The sequence below is a fragment of the Hetaerina americana genome, unplaced genomic scaffold (assembly GCF_022747635.1).
Source record: "Hetaerina americana unplaced genomic scaffold, ioHetAmer1.1.p SCAF_2, whole genome shotgun sequence".
Lineage (NCBI taxonomy): Eukaryota > Metazoa > Arthropoda > Insecta > Odonata > Calopterygidae > Hetaerina > Hetaerina americana.
Window position 1 is genome coordinate 62,008,552 of NW_027286763.1, and position 25,297 is coordinate 62,033,848.

The following is a 25,297-nucleotide window of genomic DNA, read 5'->3' on the forward strand; positions in this document are numbered from 1 at the left end:
CTAAGTGACATGTCCAATCTTGAACCAAAATTCCAAAGAATTGAAAACAATATGGCTTTTGCTTAAAACATAGATGGAGAGAGCTAGTCAGAGTGGCTGTAGAATTTTCATTACAGGAGTAGTGGGCTTATTGGGAAAGATTGATACTTTGATTGATACTTCCAAGAATCAATCTTAGTGGTTGTTTGGGATTCAGCTCAGAGCTTGGACTAAATGCAGTTGAGAATCATCCCAGAGCAATTACATTGCTAATGAATTTTCAATAATGATATATTTCCACTTTTATTCCACCAGCTCAGAGCTAAGAGCATCAGAATCAAGCACTAAAAATTGCTGAATCACAGTGAAATACTACTCACGAAGAAAAATTAAATTCTTTAAAAATTTTAAAAGCTAGTTAAGAAATTGAATAATAGAATGAATTGACCTTCTGGATAAAAATGGGTGATGTTAATCCTTACACAAAATCAATACAGGAGTGTTAAACTATTAATTTTATTATCTATGCTATTTTGGGGGATGTTGTCATCCAAAGGGTGGAGTGTTGGGCTAATGACAAGAGGCTCAATTCATGGGAATGACTTGGGACAACTTCAGTTTCACACAAGCTGTGTGATTTTTTGGGTACCTGATCTTCCTGGGAAACCCAAGGCAACACATGGATAAAAACTACCCTCCCAACCCTGATGTATGAATTTCATCTGCCAATGGGCTTAGTACTAGGGAGCTCTACCCTCCCCTATCAAACCAACTTACTGATTGATAACTGTGCTAGTATTTATAGTATAATGATTTAATTTAAAATAGAGTTAATGCTAAATTATTTTTGAAAATAGTAGGTTATAAGGTATTAGCTTATTTTTGAACTGATTAGACATTAAAAATGTTCATTTTTAAATAGATTCAAATGAATTAACAAGTATTTAGCAATTTATGAAATAATGTATTATATAAAATAGTACTTATTACTATAATTTAAAATGTGCTTTTCTTTTAGTGCAAATATGGTGGTTGGTTTATTTCTCTGGAGCCATTTAGTCAGTTCAAATTTTTCTTTCCTCATGATTGAAGAGTCATTTTCATGTATCATATTCCATTAGGAGTTTAATTCAGTACGTACTATTTTTGGCCAATGTGTAAGATTAAATTACTGATACCAGTATATGATTTTTCTAGAGTTATCTGTGAACTTTCAAAGGGCTAGAATACTTCTAATGCACACCATGCAAACTACATATGAAAATTGTATAAGTGAAACCCCTTTGTTCAAGAAATTATGAGATAAGTAATATTTAAGTCTAAAGGTTTTACTTTGACCCTCAATTGCATTTGATTTTGTTTTTGCATTTTATTATTCATTTAACTCTGACCGGAGTTTGCCCTGGAAGGAGCAAAAACTAGTCTGAATCAATCAAGAAAGATTATCATAGCTACAGTGACCACCTTTTAGTAAATGTCTCTGCATTTCTGGGTTCTCCATCTGCATTGGTTGACTTTGGGTGATGACATTTTTGCTAACCATCCTACCTGTATCTTCAGGTCAAAAGTATTTCTCGAAGCTTTCTTTTCTGCCTTATATAGAGTTAGATGTCAAGTACCATGCTCTGATTGGATAATCCTTTTCCCCATTGAACAGTCCGTGGAAAAAGATTATTCAATCAGAGGGTGGTACTTGACTACCAGCCCTATATAAGGTGGAAAAGAAAGCTTCAAAATAACTTCGACCTGAAGACGCAGGCAGGATGGCCATTAAAACTGTTGTAGCCCAAAGACAACCAATGCAGATGGAGAACCTGGAATTGCAAAGACAAAGAGTTCAATACCATGGAAACCGTTGAACAAACCTTTTAGTACCCATTGTTGAGCCCTATCTTATCTTTTGATTTATATATTATTACTTTTCATCTATGTCAATTTTCAAATCTTCTTACATAGCTTATTCACATATTTCTGTCTCTGGCATTTATTCAAAGGATTAAATTAATCTTTTTTCCAAGTTTCTATCTCCATATTTATGGTTACCTACTTCACTTGCTTCAGTTAATTGTTGACTGTATTTGACAGCATATAAGGTGCACCCTCATTTCAGCAGGTCATGAGAAAGAAAAGAGTTTTAACAGCCCACGTGAAAGTGTGACACCCCACTAACTTACTAGGTTTGCATAAAAAGTATCAGTAACAATTTTTCCCTTATGTGCGCATTATGTGCTAAATTCAGACTGTGAGTTAAGTGTGCATATGATCACAGATCGTATTGGCATATATGAGATGACAGCAAACACCATTATCACTGAAAATTTGGCAATGCAAAAGACTGTGCTACACTCTCCCTCAAGGCTTTGACAGGTGACCAAGAGCATAGCCGAGTGTATGCTTGCAGAGGCCAGTACCAGCATTGCGACGATTTTCCAAACCCCTTTACAGTCCCAACTTGGCACCAGCAGGCTATTTCTTATTGCCAAAAGTGAAATCCTCCCTCAAAGAACACCACCATGAGACCCTAAGTGCCTTCAAAGAAGCTTGCACATGTACCCTTAAGGACCTTCTGGAATCTGCCTTTGAGCTGTGGGAAAGTAGTTGGCGAATGTATGTTGATGCTCAAAGGATGTACTTTGAAGAATTTTGAGGCATTATAGCAATATCTGAAATAAATCTATTTTTCTGATACTTTTTATTGGAAAAATTTCCAATCCTTTTCATTGGCATGCTATAGTTCCTCAGTAAATCCATACTGTTTTTCTGTGATCAGTTGTGATAAAATATAATCAACTTCCATTCAATATCTTGCTTGCACCTCTTTCAAAACGACAGAGGCAAAAAAATGAAGACATAATTATATTGACATCACATAATAGCAGCAATAAGCTTAATAATAACAATCCCAAATTCAACATTCTTTAACAGAATAATAAATATCATACATAAGTAAATATAATGATCTAAATATTTTGAAATCAAAATAGGTAGTACTGACCATATGGAGCAAAAATAACATTCAGTATTGAGTGTTTACCAATGGAGTTTGAACTTTCACATAAAAGATGCAGGTGATATTTTTGAAAATAATTTTTGAGAAAAAGGAAATCTTCAATACCATCAGATACAGTAATAGCTATTCCATTATTCTAGTAGAGTTCTGGTTCTCATTCTTCCTCTATTTCACTCTTCCCTTTACTCTAATCCAAGATTTCCTAATTCATTCCTTATTTAGCATTCTTATTGCTTCTTTTACTCTTGCTACCACCTTAAATATCAACTTTAGATTCTTATAATTTATTCTTATTATTTGAATCAAAAGCTTCAGCATTCTACTTGCCCGTATTCTTATCTTAATATTTTTGAAGTTTAAGTCACATTTATGAACACCAAATTATGAAAATGACAATTATTACTAAATTTAATTTCAAATTACACTTGATGGTTTCTAAATTTACCAGCTATTATTTTCAACGATGCTATGAAGCACATTCACTTATGGAAACTCTCAAAGAGAAGGGGTAAAGGAACATTTTGATCCAAAATGATTGAATACCAGGAAAATAATAAATCCTGTTCTATTTGATATCATAGAAATGATTGAAAACTTGAGGCCTGCATTTCATATGCTGAATAATAGACATACTACCATCCACTGCAGAAGCTGTCTGCATCCATCAATTGAAATGAAATATCCCCTCCATTATTTATGTAAACCATAGAGAAGATTAAAAAAATTTAAAAGTTGCAGGATAATTTGTAGTAATTACTTCAGTCAAGAAAGTTCTCCTATCTGTTATTAGTAAAAAATTCTAATGCTGAAAGTGTTTTGAGATAAGATTATCATCATTGGTTTCTAGTTGAAATTCAAGCCTGGCTCACAATTTTAAAAACTGGTGAAAGTTTGGCAACCCAAATACAAAGTCAGGCATTTTATAGTGACGCAGTACAGGAGACAAGTGGGACTAATAACAAAGGTAAGCGCTATCAATATATAAAAATCCCTTTAAGATACATGTAGATGAATCAAGGTGAACAGCATTTTCATTGAAGATTTCATCAGGGCTGTAATAGGGGATCTTATACACCTTTCTTTGGTACATAATTTCATTTTAAATACCAATAAACAGTGCTCATTCTATGTACCATAAATATTATGGTTGTTTATATATTTTCAATATTTCATCAACCAACTAGATGAGCCAAAATCATCATGAAATATGGAATATTTTGTGTAGCTTATAAGGTGTCAATTTTTTTACAGCCAACCATTTATGCCCTTTTCAAATGCAATCTAAGGATTACAGGTATTCCTTCTGATTACAAAGGCCAATAGGTGAAATTCTATTTGGTGAGGAGTGCTTGAAACAAGTGTTTAAGTTCAATATTTTTGAAAGAATATATTTGCAAAAGTTGTTCTAGTAATTTTTAAGATATTTGCAAATTTCATTGTGAATCAGTATCTATAATAATTTGGCTCGTGGGATTAAAAAAACTATAGTGTAGTCTACACAAATATATCTTAAAATATTACCAGCAGATAATTATGGTTTATTCAAATTATATTTGTGAGTAAGGAATAAAGATGCACTCGATACGATTTTATTTGCTTCTTTTCCTGTGTTCCCACCTTTATGCATACATACACTAGTTGTGTGAATGAAACGACAGCCTGAAGATAAAGGTAGTATCATATGTGTGAAAGAAAGAGATTTAACACGTGCTGATTTTTCAAAAGATTGAATGTTTCATGCAGTACGCAAGATGTACGATACAATTGTCATCAGAAATTCAGTGAGTGCTGCAAAAATAGAGTCATGTAATAAAGGCATCCTTGAGGAAATATTTCAGATTTGAAGAAACTCAGAACTTGGTGGTGGTGACCTGAGGAGCCTCTTCATTAAATGTGACTCTGTGATTTTGGTCAACTGGTGATCGCTACTTGTTAACTGACACCTGCCTTATAATTAATGACCATCTGGTGTGAAGTCTTCTCCTGCAACTGTAGATATGGCGAACCTGATTCCCAAATCTTTTAGGACAGTGGAAATTGGAAAAGCAGCACTGATGAAAATGAGTGGTAAGAATATTCCTGCAGTGTACAACTCTGTTAAAATATGAGAATTTCATTCCACTAAAGGACATAGCAAATAAGTACAAATCTATTCTATATTTTTTAAACAATGATATTTTGTGTTTTGTCTGCATCACAAGAAAAAAAGAAAGTCAAGTGACTCACAATAATTTAAAGAACATTATATGACGTGTAATGTGAAATAGCTTTGTTTAAGTATGGAAATAGTGATATATGGAAATTTGTTACAGGCTGTGAATACTATAGGTTTATTGATGAATCATTGAAAGTACCAATTTCATGGTTTAAACATTTGTTTACCAACTATTTTAAAGTGAGCACAGAAAAAATTAATAGCACAACTGAGAGGAGTGCTAGGTAATGAAAATTTTCAGCTTCCATTTGCCAAATTTGTGAAACTAAGTAGATGTGATATTTAGTCCATTGAGGTTACAGATATATAGTAGACTAAGTCACATAATTTCATAATTATACATTGTGTGGAACAAAATACACAACAGTAAAACATAAATCTTCCTTAATATCCTTTTAATTTAAATGCTTAGGAATGTAACCAGCTTGCAAGCATTTACACCTATAATTTTTAAATACATACTATGTATGTAGTTATCCAATGCTATAATTTCAGCATTGGATAAATTGGATAAAACTGCATAAGTTCATCAAGCTTTGCTTTATTTTAGAATAATTATCATGATCTATGTAGCGCATAGGTAGTACTTGTGTGATGCATAAATTACATTGATATCAGTTTACAAAGTAATAAGTAGCAATTAAACTTAAGGCCACTTCATTTAATTTGTTCAAATAGTCACGAAAAGAATGAGAAAAATAATGGCATGTGTTTTGGGAGCCAGGAGTTGGTCCCTTCATCTGCAGAAGAAGATGACATTCTTTTTTCTGATGCTTTTAGTGACTCTGTTTAAATCAACTTATATATATTTAAATAAATAAATATATAGATATGAGATGGATACCTAATTTTATAAAATGAAGAATGAAAAGGTCCATACCTCAGGGTCACTCTTTTCTTGATTCTATGTCCTAGGTCTGAGTAACCTCTATGCATAGGTCTATCAAAATTCTTGGCTATTGGAGTGTTAGGCTCTGAGGATTGTTTATCCACAAGGATGGGCTTGGGCCATGCGAGAACTGAGGTGGTGGGTCCTGCTGATTGAGGCTGAGTGGGGCATGGAGGGCGGCAAGAAGGAGGACAGACACTGATGGTTGTTGTAGGAATGCAGGGTTGATTTGTAGTAAGGCATCCTTGAGGGGCTGTGGTGACAACAGAAGGTGTGATGGACTGATGCTGATGGACACTATGCTGTCTACTGTAGGGGTGATACATTGCTGATGATGGAAGGCTTTGCTGTGGCATTGAGGGTGGTGGCTGAGGAGGATTAGGGTGTTGCTGAGCTGGCTGTCCTGGCTCTGGGAGAGCCAGCAACCGTTTTCTATCTTCCATGTACAGGTCAATGAGCTGATCAAGTTTGGCTTCAATATCATCCACCTGCAAATAAAATTTCACTTCAGTAATGGTGGTTCTGTATACTCACATACTAAAGTTGCAAGGGTCATAGATAATGGGTAAAAATGAAAAGCTATATTCAAATAATTACATAGAAAATCCAAAAATAATTTCTCGTTTCATGAATTACTAAGCAAACAATTTTAAATGATTTGATAGGTGTAACAAGTATACTGACATAGGTTTTCTTTTGCTTGGAGCCAAGATAAACTCTCTCACTTTTGAGAATTAAAAAAAAAGAGATTAATTGTATCCTGACCATTCCAGGGTTGAAGAAGCAACTATAACCAAACAGTGCTCAATCCTGAGATTCAAGTATATTTATAAGCTTAAATATAAAATACAATTAGCTAGCCTTTAACCAAGAATCTTTCCCTCCAAGTATCATCAGGCATGTAGGTCGTTAAATGATTCCTTAGAAAATCCAAGAGATGGCGCTTGTAGAATCGAAAAAGATTTGCTTTTCATGAGCCTCACTTTACACTAGACTACTGTTAAAGTTTCAGCTATAGCCATTCTGTGGGTTCATTTTCATTGTCTATTAAAGCAACAAACTTTTGTTTATTTAAAAAAAATGAATTTTGTGTGGCAATTAAACAATCCTATTTAAAAGACTTAACACCAAAAGAGATCAAAACCGAGTTGTATAAAGTTTATGACTCATCAGCTCCTATGTTTTTGATTGTTTACCATTGGGAAAATTAGTTTAAACATGGCCGAGGATCCACAAATGATGAACATCTTTCCATAATTCCAGTGGAAGAGACTTATTACAAAATGACTGACAACATCCATGCTATGGTTTTGAGGGATTTATAAAACAATGTCCATGCAATAATAATTGAGACCACAAGAATATCACAAGGTACAGTTTTTTTCAAATATTCGAAATTTCAGAAATTGGACGTGAGAAAGATCTCAGTGAAAGGGATGCAACAGTTGCTCTCTGTGGAGGAAAAACACAATCATGTAGTCAATTCGGCGGCTGGGTTGGTGTTTTTCCATTGCAATCCTTAAAGTTTCTGTGCCAATATGATGTTAACGAAACCCGGATACAATACTTCACTCCAGAGAAAAAGGAGCAGGCAAAAAAGTGGGTTTCTATAGTTGATCCAGCTCTGAAGGAGGTGGAGATGGTGAAATCGATTAACAAAGTAATTGCCACGGCATGCGGAATCGACTGCATCGATTACTTACAAATAGGACCAACGATAAATTGAGAGTTTTACATTTAGCATGGCATCAGTTGATCAAAGAAATCAAGAAAAAAATCCTCATTAAAAAAAATAAAATTTCTTCCATCAAGACAATGCAAGGGTGCAGACTTGCACAGTTTTGATAGTAAAAATAATGGAACTAAGGAATGAATTATTACAGCATCCACCCTATTCACCATATTCATTGCTAAACAATGCTTTTGCGTTACTTGGCAATTAGAATTAAACTTAAAAAGGTTTGTAGTGATGAATTTTTGGAAATAGAGTAATTCTGACCAGAATGCCTACTGCATTGGGAACACCAAAATAGTATCAGAGGACTCAATAAAATATTTAGGTGTTACCCTCACTCAGGATCTCTCCTGGTTGTAACACACACAGGGAATATGTAGACAAGCTAACAAAAAATTAGGATTTATTAATAGAGTACTGGGTAAAGGTGTTGAAAAGGTCAAAGATAAATGGTATCTTTCTCTGGTTAGGTCTCATTTAGAATATACTGCAAGTATATGGGATCCTTACAAAGTTGGATTAATTGCCAAATCAGATATTGGGCAGGGTAGAGGAGCTAGATATGTGAAATGTTGTTATGAAAAACTTAACAGCGTATCCAAAAGATTAGAGCAGCTAGGTTAGGAATCACTCACGGAGAGAAGGCTAAATTACAGATTGAAGCTCTTGCATAATTGGAAGAGTGTCTCTTTAGCAGTGATGTTGAAAATGTATTTTTACCCCCATTGCACAACGGTAAAAGAGATAATGTCAATGAAATTAGGGAGATTAAGTGTAGAGCAGATAAATTTTAGATTTCATTTTTCCTATGGTTAATAAGGGATCAGAATAACACTGTCTGACCATGGTAGGGGTGAAAATATTCGGGTCAAAATCTGTCTAGTGAGTACTCACCCCCTGCCACACACCCTAGCGGTGACTTGAAAGGTACTTAAATATCTAAAAACATCTAAAAATATTTGAATAATATCTAAAAATGATTTGGGCTCCAGTTACTTTTTTTTAAATTTCCAATATTGAATAAATGGCTCAATGGCAAGCAATTCATGCCAAAGAATTAGGTCATCACACAGCAGTAGTTACACAGATGCCTATTTTGAGACACTTCCAAAATCCTACTTTTTAGACTGCTTAAAAAGCTATTGTCAAGTATAAGCTGTATATTGTGAAGATCATATCTTTATGGTATATAGTATGATAAATTTTGTCTGTAATTTTATATTGTATTGATTGTCTAAATTTTTTGTTTTTTATATTTGATGAAGATTTTACTCATAGAGTTATCATTAAAATGATACCAAAACTTGACCAAATGATACCGAAGGTGGTCCCAGAAGTACCCGGCCTGATCTAGAGATGGTGGTAGTTTTTTGAAAAATTATTGCATTAGAAAGTACGCAATCTATAAAGTGTGTGCTTCAAGTTTGAAGACGCCACGTAGTTTATTATTTGTTTGGCAGCCTTCTATAGTGAACGATTACAGTGGATTTGTGAAAATGGAGAAAATTGGTCATCATTATGTGAAGCAATACTTTTATTTGAATGTTGCAGCCCAAACAATATAAAAGCTCAACTGGATTCTACCCTGGGTGAGTCTGCTTCTTTGCAACTTCTTTGCATTTACAACTGTAAAATATCGGGTAGCAGAGTTTAAATGAGGCCATAGGAGCTGTCAAGACGAGCATAGAATTGGTCAACCAAATGAGGGGAGGACTCCAGAAATAGTGATGAAACTCCACAAAGTGATGCTGGAAGTACGCAAGCTAGCAGACATAGTAGGCATTTCAAAAAGTGCGGCACATTGCATATTAACTGAAAATTTGGACATGAAAAAGCTGTGTGCAAGGTGGGTGCCGCGTTTGCTCACACTAAAGCAAAACCACTGTTGTGAAGATGTTTCAATTGATTGTTTCACAGCAACAAAGCAGAATTTTTACGTCGTTTCATAACCATGGATGAAACATGTGTCCATTACTTCACATTTGAGACAAAAGAACAATCAAAACAATTGATTCAACAGGGAGAACCACCTCCAAAGAAGGCGAACACCGTTTCATCTGCAGGCAAGGTCTGGGCGTTGGTTTTTTGGGATGCACGTGGGATTGACTATCTTAAAAAAGGTAAAACTATCACAGTAATATTATGCAAACTTATTGCAATGTTTGAGCAAAGAAATTAAGCAAAAGCAGTCACATCTTGGTAAGAAGAAAGTGTTGTTTCATCAAGACAATGCACCAGCCCACAAATCTGTTATTGCAATGGCCAAAATTCATGAACTAAAGTTTGAATTGCTACCTTATGCACCCTATTTGCCAGATTTAGCCACCTCGGATTATTTTCTGTTTGCATTCTTGAAAAAATGGCTCGGTGGTCAAAGAATTTCCAACCGTGAAGAAGTGATGTTGGCAGTTAATGGCTATTTGAGGAGCAAGACAGTGAGTATCGAACTTATTTAGCATTGCAGGGAAAAGTGTATGGAATTGAAAGGAGATTATGTTGAAAAATAAATAAATTTTTTTCCAAATTTTTTGTGTTTTCTTTGCTGGGTTGGGTACTCCTGGGATTACCTGTGTAAACTTGAGAAGTAGGATAATAGTGATTAAATGGTGGAATATATTTTTTGCATAGATGTCCCCTGCGGAGGTGCAATGAAATTGCTTATCTTTTGAAGCATCATTACCGCAATGTACATTCTTCACTCATTGAAACTGGTAAATATTAAAAATTTTAATATTTCATTAATACAACCTTTGTACCAACAGTTTTCTCATATCTTTTCCAGCATATTAAGTGTGAAGTACATCCTATATTAGGTTCTCTGGATACTATTTGTGAAAAGCTAAAAGCATAAGTTTAAGTTATATCATTGTTAATATGAATCCATATGAGTATCTACCGTACAAGAATGTTAGACTTAATTATGTCTTTCTTATATTAATTAGACTTAAAAAAAAACCCTGAAAATCCAGATAAACTTATGACATGCATGATGTTAGTTGCGTTGTTGTTTCAGGGTAGAAATTACTTGAAGTTCTTATGCAGAACAAACAGTATGGAAGAAAGTACATATTTGAATGTATTTTCTAATATGCAGATGATAGAGAATTGAAATTGCCATTAAAACAAATCTTAAATTGATAATTTTAATATTAGACATATTTATTAATACTGATCAAGATTAAGTCATTAAAATTACTTTGTGATAACCTGATGTTTTTCACCAACCATCATGCACTTCCGCAATAAAAACAAGATTTTGCCAACATATGTATGAAGCTAATGACAATACCAAAATGTGTGTCATTAGTTATATACCTTCTTAAAAAACTAAAATGCATAAATTACTTTATTTTAAATCCATTGATAATGCACAACTTCTGAGAAATTCTACTGTATTTAATAGATGTTAATTTTTTTTAACAATGTCTTGTGGTCAAAAGTAGATCATCTTATACTAAAGCCTTGGAATGGTTTTTCTTTGTCTGTATATTACTTCACTGTAAATACTTATTTTAAGGTATTCCTATGCCCATCGATTTTCTTGTAAATGTAAATCATGTATGAAGGCCTCATACCAAACACTTCTCACAATTTAGCTCTATTAATATAAATATCTTATTTTAGTTATCCAATAATTAGTTCCACCCAGTGGGACTGGTTAGGAACTGGAATGATGACAAGTAATTGGAAGATACCAGGGACAAATTAAGTGATTGGGGAATATATTGAGGACTTTTCTAGAATTTTGCAAGACATTGGATACATAGTAATAGAATATCTGAAGAATTACACTCCTGATTAAAAATTAAAACATCTTTGAACATGTATTGGGGAGATCTATTTAGTGTCCTAAGAGATGAGAATTTTATCCATGAAAATTAGTCATTTATTCAACTCTGATATAATTGTATTGGAGTGAGTCATAATGAAAATAGAAAATAGATAAGTACCTGTCTCTCCACTTTGACAACACGAGAAGCTAAGCTGATTTTGGAGATATACACATCCTTTGCTTTAGAACCTTGTTTTCCCAATATTTGGTCTAATCTGAAATAAAAAATAAATTCCTTAAGTATTAGGACTATGCAAACTAAGAGCTTAAAATATAATACTTTTATCAAATTAATTATAAAACTGAAATATATGATTTCAAGAAATTTTTCATTTTTAACAATGATACTGTCAGTCCAGACTGTATCTTTCTCCGTAAATAAAAACTTGGTTTAGTCAATATAAAAGATGTTAAACCAAGAGAGAGAGATATAAGAAACATTATTTCTTCTAAATTGTAACTCTTACCAGTCACTATACAGGATAACTTTCATATTTTCAAGGAAAATTTTTTCTAATAAATCCACACATTTCAATACAGGGATATGCAATTTTTTAGTAGTTGGGTAGCTAATAATCTCATGAGCAACTACGTATTAAAATTAAAAACCTAACAATATTATCACTAACATTTTGTGTGGAAATTTGGAAGATGCAACAGATGGACAGCAGATGAAGACAAATTCATTATAAACAACTTTTACTAACCCTAAAGTGTTCAGTTAGTATAACACTAAAAATTTTGTGATATTGGCTAAGGATTTCTGCATTTATAGAGAATTAGACTTTAAAGAAATAATTTATTCATATATATATATATATATATATATATATATATATATATATATATATATATATACTCATATATACAATATATATATATATATATATATATATATATATATATATATATATATATATATATATATATATATATATATACAAATATAGATATATATATGTATATACATCCTCATTATTATACACGGAGAGAAGAACATTTTTTATAGAATATACTGATGAGTAATTAGATACTTGGGTTTCAGAAATCATAATGCCTATTTATCACCCAAACTGATGATTAAATAGGTATTCTAAATTAAAATGTATAATTATTTGCTGATTAATGATAACATCTCTGAGGGCCAATAAGTATTGTGGTATGCTTTTTTTTTTTGATACATTCATACTTGCAGTCTATGAAATGAACATAACCCTTGTTTACCTCATAGAATGATCTCAAAGAGAGTTATGACTGGCAATAAATAAAATAAAATCCTCACCATAGTGTCAAATAATGACTTTTATGGCTAGGGTAAAATATAAATATGCTAGAAAACTAAATAGAGGGGTTTCCATGGTAAGTTAAGCAATTCTTCCTATGATCCTTAATATTTATTCATATCTGTATGGAAATTAAGTAAAGCTCGAATAATGATAACTAAGCATCTCTTTGATGCTGTAAAACCATTTGGTGGTATTCATGGTAAGATCCCATGGGAAGCTTTTTTAAGTAAGTTTACTATACTGTTGGCCTGTAGAACAAAGTATGGCACTGATGAAACATACCAAAGTATGCACATTGGTATAGAACATCTTAACCAAATGCCAATATGATGATAGGAAACAGTTGTCATCATTTAAGCCAATGACAACCTTCTTACTTTAGATAATTTAATAGATGATGAGACTACTTGGGGGGCTTTGTTGAACTGGTTTAATTGCGCAGTGTGCAATTGGAATAGATTATGGCTCTCTTTAGCCATGCTGTTAAATTAAATATCTTGATAAAGGTAATCAAGTGAAAAAGGTTGATATGAATATAAATGCCAACAGAAGAAAAGAAAAAAGGATGAAAGATGAACATTTAATATCAAATACAGCATGGTGCAAAACAAATTGCAAACAAGATACCAGGTTTCCAATGAAAACATATAAATTAATTAAACCAATAGTCAAAATTTGTATTTTACTATTATAAATCTTAATATCTTCATCAGTAGGATTGAAAGGAAGGAGAAAATGTGAAATACTCTAAAATGTTTAAAAATTAAAATTCTCATTATAAAAAAAGTAAGAAAATTTGAATAAATTGCAAACACTAAAATATAGGAATGAGAAACAGTTATGGTGAATAGAAAATATAATCAAGAATAATTTTACTATTTTATTTACTTTTTTCCAGTTTTATGCCAATTATTCCATTACATAGGAAAAGTATACAAAATTGTAATTCCTGGAAGAGTCTAAATGAACTCCGCCATAGTTTACATGCATTTAAATTTTCTTTTAATGAAAATGTCAAGGTATTAAACACCCCTTTGCAAATTGTGCACCAATAACATTTGCAGATCAATGGCCAGAGAATATCATTCATGTCATTAAAACTATGGTTTAAACTGTGAGATATTAATTAGTATTGGATAAAAAGTTAATTTTGGCATACAGCAGGCATGTGTTTCCTTGGTAGGCTTTGGCACAGGCAGGCAAAAAGCATACATGGCTCATATCCTTGATGCTACATGCATGTAAGGGGCACCCACCTGAACTGCATATTTTTGACCCGGTTCAGGAGGTCTGCATGCCCCGATGAGTATTGTTCAATCACGTCCTTAACATCATATGGCTTTAGGGCTTCCCTAAATTTCTTTCTAGCCACAAAATATTTGAGCTACAGAAGTAAGAGGAGAAAGAAGAGAAGGCAGTGGGAGAATAGAAATGATAAAGAAGATAAGTCTGAGTGGGAAGTGATTGATGAGATGGATCTCAAAAGATGGATGAAAGATGTTTCAAAATATAAATTGGGCATTTTCACCCTGAAACTCAGAAAATGGTAAATGTACTGGGAGATGGCAAAAATAATTTAGAAACCATCAGAAACTTTACTCCTTTCTAGAATTCTAAATTTGCATTAAGGTAAATTTTTTTATGCAAAGGCAAGTTAAGGCATATGAATTTCATTACTATGTGATTCTTGTCATATTTCCTTGAAAATTCCCATTTTTAGTTTCATAAAATTTGAAAACGTCCAGAAGATATTTTGAAAATCTTTTCTAAATTTCTCTATGTGCAAATTTGCGCTGTAACTATATCTACTGATTTTGCAGAAACGCATAAACCTTCTCTTGGCCACATTCTCTGACACTTCTAATGCTGTTTAGAAGAAAACATGCTCATTATGTTTCATTTATTTTACAAGTATCAATAAATATTACCTTTCAGTGTTTTGATAAATATAACAAGGGTGTATATTAAAATTAATAAAACACTTATTCTTGGAACATCAATGTGTTATGCAGTAGGCAAAAAGAGTAGTTAGTGTGCTAGGAAAGAAAATTGAGAAAGTAGAGATAATCTCATGAGGGACATAATCAGACCAGACAGGTACCAAAGCCAACATAGAGTAGAGGGGTTTTTCTTATATACTGACAATCATCAAAAGTAATACATAACTAACATGTAAAGGAAATAAACTGAGCATCAAGACATACAATTAAACAGATCATTCTGGAGTAGTTCTCACAGCAAACTAATGAAATACAGTGAAATAAGTAAATGAAAGATGTCTATCCTACAAAATCTTCATTCCATCCACCTACCAAGTCGAAAGAAGTGCAAAGAGAGGCAGAATGAATAGGCATTCAGTTTCTCTGGTAAAACTGCAGCTAGTAAAAGTAAAGACAGTGGCAGCATATCAGTGTTATTTTTGATAAAACTGTTAAAAAAAAGGGTCATAATATCAGAAATAACCCTCAATTCCAGGTCAAAGAAAGTTTCACACCAGACATTGCAAATCATAGCTATTTGCAAAAGTAAGAGCGTTACATTACACTCCTCGAATTCTAGAAGACATAATTAGTAAATAAGAACCTATGCATGACGAAGTAATAATGAGAATGTCAGGATAAATAGATCAGCAATGCAATAGGAAAAAATAGGAAATGGAAGAATGATATAGTATCAGGCATTTCATACACATCAATTAAATATAGGTTAATGAACATCATTAAATAATATTGTACAGCCAATGTTACTAGCTAAAAGTTCTTCAGCTAATAGCTGCAACATTTCATGGGAGCTGATTCATTCTTATTAAGACATGATGGTGAATTAAAATAAAATGAAACGTTTAAAGAAATAAGTTGCTGCTAATAAACAAAAAACTATGAACGGAGTGTTAAATATTCAAATCCATTCCAAAGAGCTGTAAATAATTAATGACAACTCAAAAAAATTAACATAAATTAGAAAAGATAGTCTTGAGAAATTACAGATTAAAGAAGATATGATCTTAACTTTTCAATGCACACAAAATTAAATTTTAGTTGTTTTAATTATTCTTCTGATGCTGACAATTAGTATAGAAATAAATAGAAAATTTTTTGATAAATTTTTGTATCATGTTAGTGTTAAATTGGAAAATGATGCTTTAAATTTATATTCATTAATTTCATACTGATGAAGCCATATAAAAACACTAGCTCTGCTTAATGTTGGATATCTCAAAGCTTCATTCTATTTAACAACATTGAACATGACATGGGTTTTCAAATGTCTTATGAAAATATGTTATTTAATTGATTTTACAAGGAAGTTATAGAAAAAAATTGATAGCATAACTACTTTAGCCTAAGTTTGTATTGGTACATCCTTTTCTCTAATGGCAAATTTAATGATATTCATTTTATGAAATTTAAAATATCTTGGAGGAAATAAATTTAAATTATCACTATGGACTATACCAAATAAGAATAGGGAATAATGCTAAACTTATGCTTTCTTATGTTAACACAAAGAAGAAACATTTTGAAATTTGAGGCTAATTTAACCATTTGAGTACCTCGCCTGCAAGCTCTTAACTCGACTGAGCAGGTCGACGTGGCCAGCAGAATACTGTTCGATGACATCTTTCACATCATATGGTTTCAAGGCCTCTTTAAACTTTCGTCTTGCTACAAAGTATTTCATCTAGGGGAAAGATGAAGAAGAGGAGAGACAATGAAGGAAAACGACAATGCATTCAAAGTTCATTATGTTATTCATGTTTTACTGCACTCCACATGCCAACATTAGTGCCTGGATAATAAAAATATTGGAAAGTTTAAAAAATTGGAAATATTTTAACCATGATTTTTTAATGATTTGATGTTCCTTCAACAATGCAGTTGGCTTCCAATTCTAATGGAAGAATACAATTTTTGAAGCTAGAAGAAAAAACAAGGTGTTATTAAAATTTTCAAGGTTTTACAATTCCATGAATATAAAATTAGTGATATAATCTCTTCAGAGCACCAGACCAATCTAATTTTTGCCATTTAAAGTGACATGAAACTTGAATTTTTTGCTGATTATCAGTTTGCATAGTATTGAACGTGTATGATTCCAACAATACAAATGTTTGATTTTTACCTATTTTATGACAGAGAAAGACCACTCGAAGTCTAGAGATAATATAACTTGAGTGTTTTGTGGGAAATGAATTATTACTTTATAAATATAACTTGGAAGCATGGAATTGTACACAGCACAGAAACACTTAATGTATAAATAAATAAATAAGCATAAATACATTATATATATATATATATATATATATATATATATATATATATATATATATATATATATATATATATATATATATATATATATATATATATATATATAATATTTATATATATATTTATTATCATTACTTGAATATTTTCTTGATTCCTAGAAATAATGATAATTACTTTTAACTAAGAGAACTAGTAAATCTAAATTAGTGTTGATTAGAATAAAAAATTGTTCACAATCTAGCTAGGAAATTTAAGCTATATGCTTTGCATGAACATCATCTAAGACCAAATATTGTGTTACAAAACTATAGCTAAATACTAAAAATAGATATAGTATACATTTTTGAAAAAGTTGGGTAATCCTAATTTGTGAAAGATATGATCATATTTGTTAATCATGTTAAACGGGTTACTTGAAGCCAAGCACACTAATTTTTATTGTATTTGTAAAAGCTCATTTGAAATCTAACTAAATATAATAATATCCTTTAAGCATCCATTATAATTTATCTGTGCAAATCTAATTTATACAAAGGTTACTAAAATGCAATATATTATGAATTTCCAGGTAGTATAATAATACTCTAATTGAACATAAAGATATTAGGCTAAGTTTAAGGCATGTGACATGTTTATTCACCATTCATATGTGGGTTGTATTTACCCTTAGATTGTAGGGAAACTGCAATTACACAACATAATGGGTCTATATGAATTTATAAAAGATGGATTTGAGAGGCTAAGAATGCTACTGTAAAATAATGAAGAACTTATAAATTTGTAGAAATGCATTCTATCCATGAAACTCAAGGTTACTTAAATCACGGGATGAGCCTTGGTTCAAGATAATTGCCTTTGAAGCAGTTATATCTTTACATCAATTCAATATTTCATGAATTCATTATTTAGAATGAAGCTCGTACTGCTATCCAACAATAAGATGATAGAGGGGATTTATCCATTGTCACTAATGGCTTGATAGAAATTGTCACCCAACATGCACACATACTGACAAACTGTTAAAGTACATAATGATCACTCTTGAATTTGATAGGGTAAAGCTGTGACTACATATCATTTTCTAATTTAGCACTGCATGTGAGAGTACTAGTGGTCATATTAAAGAGTATATGCTCTAGTATTTACTACTTTGTGTGTTTGGCACTATATAATATCAGTCACGTATATTCTGGCAAAGCAGTCATGACCAATCAAAGGTATCAAAATAAAATGAAACTGTGCATTTCATTATTCAATGCCTTAAGAACAATTTTAAAGTACAAATTTTCATGGTTTTCATCCCCTGGAGAGCAAGCTTTTTGATGGTATTTTTCTTAAAATGACTGAAATTGACTTGAAAGTTTGATTATTAATAAAATGCAAGTTGAGATATTATGATGCTGCTCCAATCATGAAAAAATTCTTGGAAGGCAGCATTCCTCCAAATTAATTCTCCAAAATGATTACTTTAATAAACGCAATCATTATTTATCTCTCCATCATGTTCCTGATGCTTACTAAATGCAGGCTACCACTATTGGATGAAATTATTAATCATGATTTTTGAAAGAAGTAGATTATTTTGTAAAATTCATTATCAATGCAAGAATAAAAAAATAACTTCATTGAACTGTTAAGAGCTTACCTTTCTTATCGCTCGTATTGCCCCTTTGTGCTGATTTGTGAGCTGGACACACCGTGGTTCATCTTCTTCATCTGAAAGAAAATAAAAGAGCATTTGAATACCCATTAAATTCAGTCACCAATATTTTCAGGTTATAATCACAAAACACATAAATAATAAAATAATTTGAATTAGTGTAAATTTTGAGCAAATTAATGGATTTTCAATATTTTTTTACAATTGGCAAATTATGAAAAGTATCCTCTTTCATGGTATAGTTATCAATTTTTTTAACATAACTTAAATTCAGAAGTTTGAAGGATTAATGAAACTGAATTTTATTAACACAGACAAGGCACAATATGCTGTGCAAACACAAAGCAACCACTTAAAAGCTCACTAAAGTCAACTACCCATTTTTGGTGCGTAAATCATGCTTCCCATTGAGAATTGGAAAAAAATCATGCTTAGATATAACAGGACAAAGTCTATAGTGAATTACAGTGCGAGAAAAAAATCAGACTAGAGTTGTGCAACTAAAGACCAATGCCTTGTTCTTTGTATGGCCCATGAAACTTAATGGTCAATTTAGGAAAGAAATGGTAATATTATTCATAATGTGCAAAAATTTTAATTTCTTTAAATAGCATTTCTATTCAACAAGTTAATTCGGGGATAGAAATAAATCACTATTTTCACATTTTTTTCATAGAAATGAATTTATCTCAGGCTTTCAGCCTGGAAAGGTACTTGAACATTAGATTCAATATATATGGCCACTTTAGTTGCACAACCCGGTGAATGACTTATGACAGTGCCACAGATGAAGGAAGACATTTATGTACCTTGATAGAGACAAGTAAGAGAACTTCCCAAGTATCAGTTTTTAAATTCATGACACCTCAAAGCCAAGTAACTGATGGGAATGGAACTGCCGTTCAGTGGAATAGGGATAAATTTACCATTCTCTATATATTATATCCACAAGGGATGAAAAATTCATTGGTATCATCGACATTCCATCACACATTTTTGAATGTGATTAAGACTTTCTTAACAGGTTTAAAATGAAGTGAGCTTTTATTTTTTAATTTGCAAATTTCTTGTTGAGCAGAACCTCCATTAACTTCAAAAATAGCTATAATTTTGACTTTAGTTTTACTGAAGAATATATAATGTATCCGAATGAAAAATGTTTGAGAGAAATTATTATGCAAGTAGATTTCAGTTTTTTTTTAATCTCTACATTTAGAAAATAAAGCTATCATCTCATTAAGATTCACCTATGAGTAGAAAGTGAAATTAATAGAGAAAATAAATGGAATCTTTCATCACAGAATAAAGTTAAGGCATAACTTTTTGGGACTTTAGAAAAAGAAATGGTATGACATAATCAAAAGAAAAATAGAGAAAACAAAATGTTTTTAAATCATTTAAAAGGAGATTGAAATTATTACTCTCATTTAAAAGGAATGAAAGAAGCAAAGGAGTTCTTGCTGTTTAGAGAATTGGAAAAATATACCTTGTTATTCACTTAACCTAACCTGAGTATTAGCATATGAAATAGAGTGTAATTGCATTTAAGGATTCTATTGTATTGCCTAGTAAAGTTTTGAGTTAAAAAAGCAAATTATTGAATACACTTCAAAAGCAGTCCAGGGAAGAAAAGGAACAGAAAATTAATCAAAATATTCATGGCTATATTTATATGAATTAAGAGTTGTTTATTGAAATTTTGCAGACATGGAATCACACACTGGACATTTCAATCCACCAAAACATAAAATCTTTCAGTTACATATTTATGGGATTCAGGCAAGGACTTTTTTTAAATTTATAAATTGTTTTTTCCTGTCTTTCTAAGAAAAAACAGCACTGAGAGATTATAATTAATGATTTAGGACCCATAAAACTGTAAAAAAGTATTCATAAATTTTTTTGGTCAACATGAAATAAAATTATTGTTAGGTGATATACCTAACAATAAGTAAGCACCTTATCCAGAAATACTAAGACAAGGAAGTTGAAATTTCCAGAGGAATACCCTCCATATATGTCTAGCATACTTTTAATATGCCATTACACTGTTTAAAGCCTTAATATTTCTCTATTTTCAAATTAACTTAGAGCAAAATGGTGGTATTCAAATTAAAGTATAAACCCATGGAGTGCACTGGTAAGATTTTAATCATTGAGAGATTACCGAAAAATGTTTAAATAAATTTAAATCAGTTTATATGAAATAATTTAAAAATTTTGTTATTTATTAATCTTAGCTTATAACTTCTTTGAAAATTCCCATATCTGGATGGGAAGGAAATATGCTAACATTTCATGAAGAATGAGGAGCAAGTGCTGTAAGGGGTCAGTGCAAAGATGGCTGAGGTAACAATGAAATTTATCAGCATTAGTGACAGGATTAATCTCATAAGAGGATATGAAATGTGATCAATGTTAATTTTAGTCTGAGGACCACTCTCCTGACAAGGATATGATTATCAATTCACAAAATAGCTTTGTATTCGAGGAGGTGTTCTGAACTATTTCATCATAAAAAGTGATTATAGTCTGTGATGCAAAAAAGGAAAATATTATTGGGGTAATAAATAAAAGAAAAAGAGTACAAAAAGATCAATGCATGATGGATACTTATTAGGTACCTAATCATAGCAAAAGGAGTCACAGGGTCACTCAATAGAAGCTATTTCAATAGAAGAATTTAATAGAAGAATTCAGGGAATGATGCACAGTAATTGAAGAGGCAATGCAAAGCACCAATATTTAGACCCTGGTGAGAATAGGAAGGAAATTTGCCTCCTTCAGTGAATAGAATCTAAGAAGTTGGTAAGCGGTGCAAGTAATCTTTCAGCCATTGAAGAGGGCATAAATTAGTATAGGAATTCCACTTTCCACCAGACAAAATTGTCAAACTCTCATTTGCTCTGTGATTCAAATGTTTTAAATGAGAAAAAAAGGAAAAGAAATTTTAACTACTCCCAGGATTTTGTATCTTCATACATATGTGCATTCCCAGTTGCAAAAAATATAACAAGAAAGATTTCATAAATGTCTACTTTAATTGAGTTATTCATTCAAAACGTAAACAAATTATCAACTTATTCATTGTGACTATTAATGAGTAACTTACCACAATAATAAAAAAGAAATATTATCATCAATAGAATATTTTGTATTTTTATTTCTTGTTCCTGCTAAAGATTTATTTGTTTTTTTTCTTTACTACCTGACCCACAGAAATTCCCTTTGCAGCATAAAATGTTTGGAGCCACTGATGTAAAGCAAAGGGAAGACTTCAGAAATTTGATAGCAAAGTAGTTGAGGGAGAAAAAATGAAAGACAGACTGTCGTTCTTTTGGGAAGTCATCTCATCATTGTGGTCCTCTACCTACTCTAGAGGAGGTTCCAGTGGGATGGCACCGGGAATTCAATGGATTCCAGCATGGAAAGTCTCATGTGAAAAGGATTGTCCAAGAATGGGAATGAGTTTCTTCTTTTGATAAAAAGAGATTTCTAAATTGAGAAGTTTGAACTGAAGGAGAAGAGCCATTTTTAGCGGTGAGAATTAGGGTGGAGGAGTTGGAGTTGACCACTTGGCGCTTTAATTCTTGAGTTTCTGGCAGAATTCAAGAGATAATGGATCATCAAGTTATGATGTACATGGCATTGATATTTTGCTGCTGATCCACAACATCTCAGAAATTTCAATTTTTTTGTATTTTTTAGGTCTTACTGAATATCTAGATAGTGAATCATAAAAGGCAAGTGACCATGTTTCAATTATATAATATAATAAAAGAATTCTATCTATGAGAACAGAGATATACTGTAGCAGAGGAAGTGTAACATTTCAGTTCCTTCATCATGATTAAATTAATATGATAAATGTGCTGTTTTTTAGGAATTGCAGTCAACCTACAAACTAATGATCACTTTCAATAGAATTTTGATGCAGTGTACAATAAACTTAAGGGTAATACTTATGCTAAAGTTCAACTTAATAAAACATATATATATATATATATATATATATATATATATATATATATATATATATATTTACCATCAACTTTTGAATATTGCTTATGTCTAGTTGTAATCTACATGACACAAATTCATGTGGTTTGATAGACTCTTGGAGATATTATCAGCAGACAGGGGAATATGGTTATAGTAATTCGATTAAAACCTGGATTACATTAAAAGATTATTATAAAATTGATTTAATTGAGATTATGGATTTCATCTCCATCAGAAGCCATTATTATTCCATAAGTCAGTCATTTATAATTAAAAAGTATATAAACATGAATATTTTTCAAAATCTTGTGTCGTGAGGTTGTCCATAACAATTTAAATTTTTTGATACGCCATATGATTAGGGTGAATAGGAAAGTCTTAGGAAAATCAATTCGTAGAAGAACGTGATAGTGCTATTTACCCTGGAGATTGACTCATTTTACCTCAAAGGCATACCATATGCAGGGTGAACAATTTTGCTAATGAGAATAATTCAGAATAGCACATAAATATTAAAACTGAAAAACCTTTAAATATCCTCTTTTGAAATAAAACACGACGATACATTACAGTCATTATCATGCGTTATGAGAAGAACAATCCAGAAATTCTCCTTGATTTTTATAATTATGACCAATATAAAAATTACGAAGAAGTACTTTTAGCTATCATATTATTGTCATGATCCGTTCGTTTCGCTGAAAATTAATATTCCCTAACGATTGTGAAAATTTAATGCATTTTGAATTATCCGAAGAACGTTTTTTTTGCACAAATGCGCAAATATTTTCCTATAGAAAATAAGTCTTGAAGGTAAAAAACTGATCCGACTGGTCAAATGCTTACTGATTTCTCCGTGGAAATCGATCATAAATTACTCAAAAGTGACTACCCATCAAAGACTTGCAAAATTTGGTAAACAAATTGCAAATATAGTAAGGAAAACATGTAGTGATGCAGTCTGAGTGGCGATGGAGCATTGCCTTTATTAATCGTTTTCTGTTTCTATACCGTTGAAAAAGTTTGTATATGACGATTGCATCACAAAAATATGGCCCAATGCTTTTGGAAGATTAGGAAACGGTAAACAAATCTGTTGAATTCGCTCTCTATGTGCACAGTTTGCAAAGGTATTTCATTACGCGCACACATACGCATTTCAGAATGAAGGATTAGCGGGATGCTATTTCAGGTTTATGATGCAGACTACTAGTATTACCAATGCACGAGAGAAGTATTTTCGACTGGACCATCGCCTGATTTGTTGCGAGAGAGAGAGAGGAGTAGAATCCGTAGTACACGGGATCGCCGGGATTACCGCAGCGCATATCGTAACTATAGCCAAACGATCGGACGCCGTATCACGGCGCCCTGGCCCTCGGCATACAGAATGCTACGGCTAATTCCGGACAGAGTTCCACGCCAAATCCGAATCGCGGGCGACTCTTTACAGCGGACGCGTGCGCTTATGCGAGGGCGAGGGAGGGGGGGTGGGGAGGAGCGTAAGCGGGCTGGGGTGAAAGAAGTCTCCTTTGATAAATAAAAAGCCTAGTGGTGGGAGGCGGGAGGGAGCTCTTTGAATTAAAGAACAAGTAGAGATGCGGACAAGGGGATCAGAAGGCGTGGAATACTGGGGAGGGGGGAGAGAATGTTACTAGAGGGAGTAGCGGGGAGATGGAAGACGGAAGTGGAGGGGAGGAAAGAAAAATGGGGGGGATAGGGAGGATCAAAGGAGTTGGAGTGGGAGCATAAAATACTGAAGTGAAGAATAACGGATCGGGGGAGAGTTTGAAGGGGTAGGGAAGGGTTTGCAGCTAGGATATTAAGGAAAACACGGAGGTGGTGAGCGACACGGAAAGAGCAAACAGTGAACGATGAGAGGGGAGGGGAGAAGGAGGAAGCTAAAGGATAGACGAGGAAGAGACAAGGAGGAAAAAATTAACAAAGAAGAGGTAAATGGAAAGGAAACTTACTAATGAAAAGATGAGAGGAGAAAATATGTTGTAAGTTGTGGAAATAACGAGCGTAAGAAACGGACTTTCTTCACTCCTTCATTCTCACGTTGCAAAATTATTTAAGGTATTCCCTAAAATCCGAAGCGTTAACATCTCTAAATAATCAACTCCGGCCTAGCGAAAACTATAGAGCTGTGGAAGCATTTGTAAAGTCCTCAATTTTAAACATGAGAATATGAACATGAAGGGAAATATGAAAAAGAGAATATTCGGAAGGGAAATGGAGAGGAAAAAGAGGATTTTAGTCTGGATGTGGAAAGAAAATAAGAAAGTATTGGATATGGAAGCGTAGGGAATGAGGAAGAGGGGAAGGAGAGTGAAAGAGAATGGTGATTCACCAGAGTACACGTCGAGGTGATGGTGAACATTTCGGGGATCAAAGGGAAACGGTGCCTAAAAA

The 25,297-nt window shown here is 32.5% G+C and overlaps 1 protein-coding gene across 2 annotated transcripts in view; it reads right to left on the bottom strand.

Moving 5' to 3' along the window:
- The window catches only part of LOC139687540 (potassium voltage-gated channel subfamily KQT member 1-like), a 219,209-nt gene that overhangs the window by 13,186 nt on the left and 180,726 nt on the right, over nt 1-25,297 (bottom strand). For both annotated transcript variants that reach the window (XM_071584751.1, XM_071584750.1), the window contains 4 exons: nt 18,866-18,936; nt 14,203-14,330; nt 11,779-11,875; nt 6,085-6,581 (listed from right to left, as the gene is read on the bottom strand). In XM_071584751.1, coding sequence (XP_071440852.1) covers nt 6,085-6,581; nt 11,779-11,875; nt 14,203-14,330; nt 18,866-18,936 — 793 coding nt within the window. The remainder of the gene's footprint in view (nt 1-6,084; nt 6,582-11,778; nt 11,876-14,202; nt 14,331-18,865; nt 18,937-25,297) is intronic.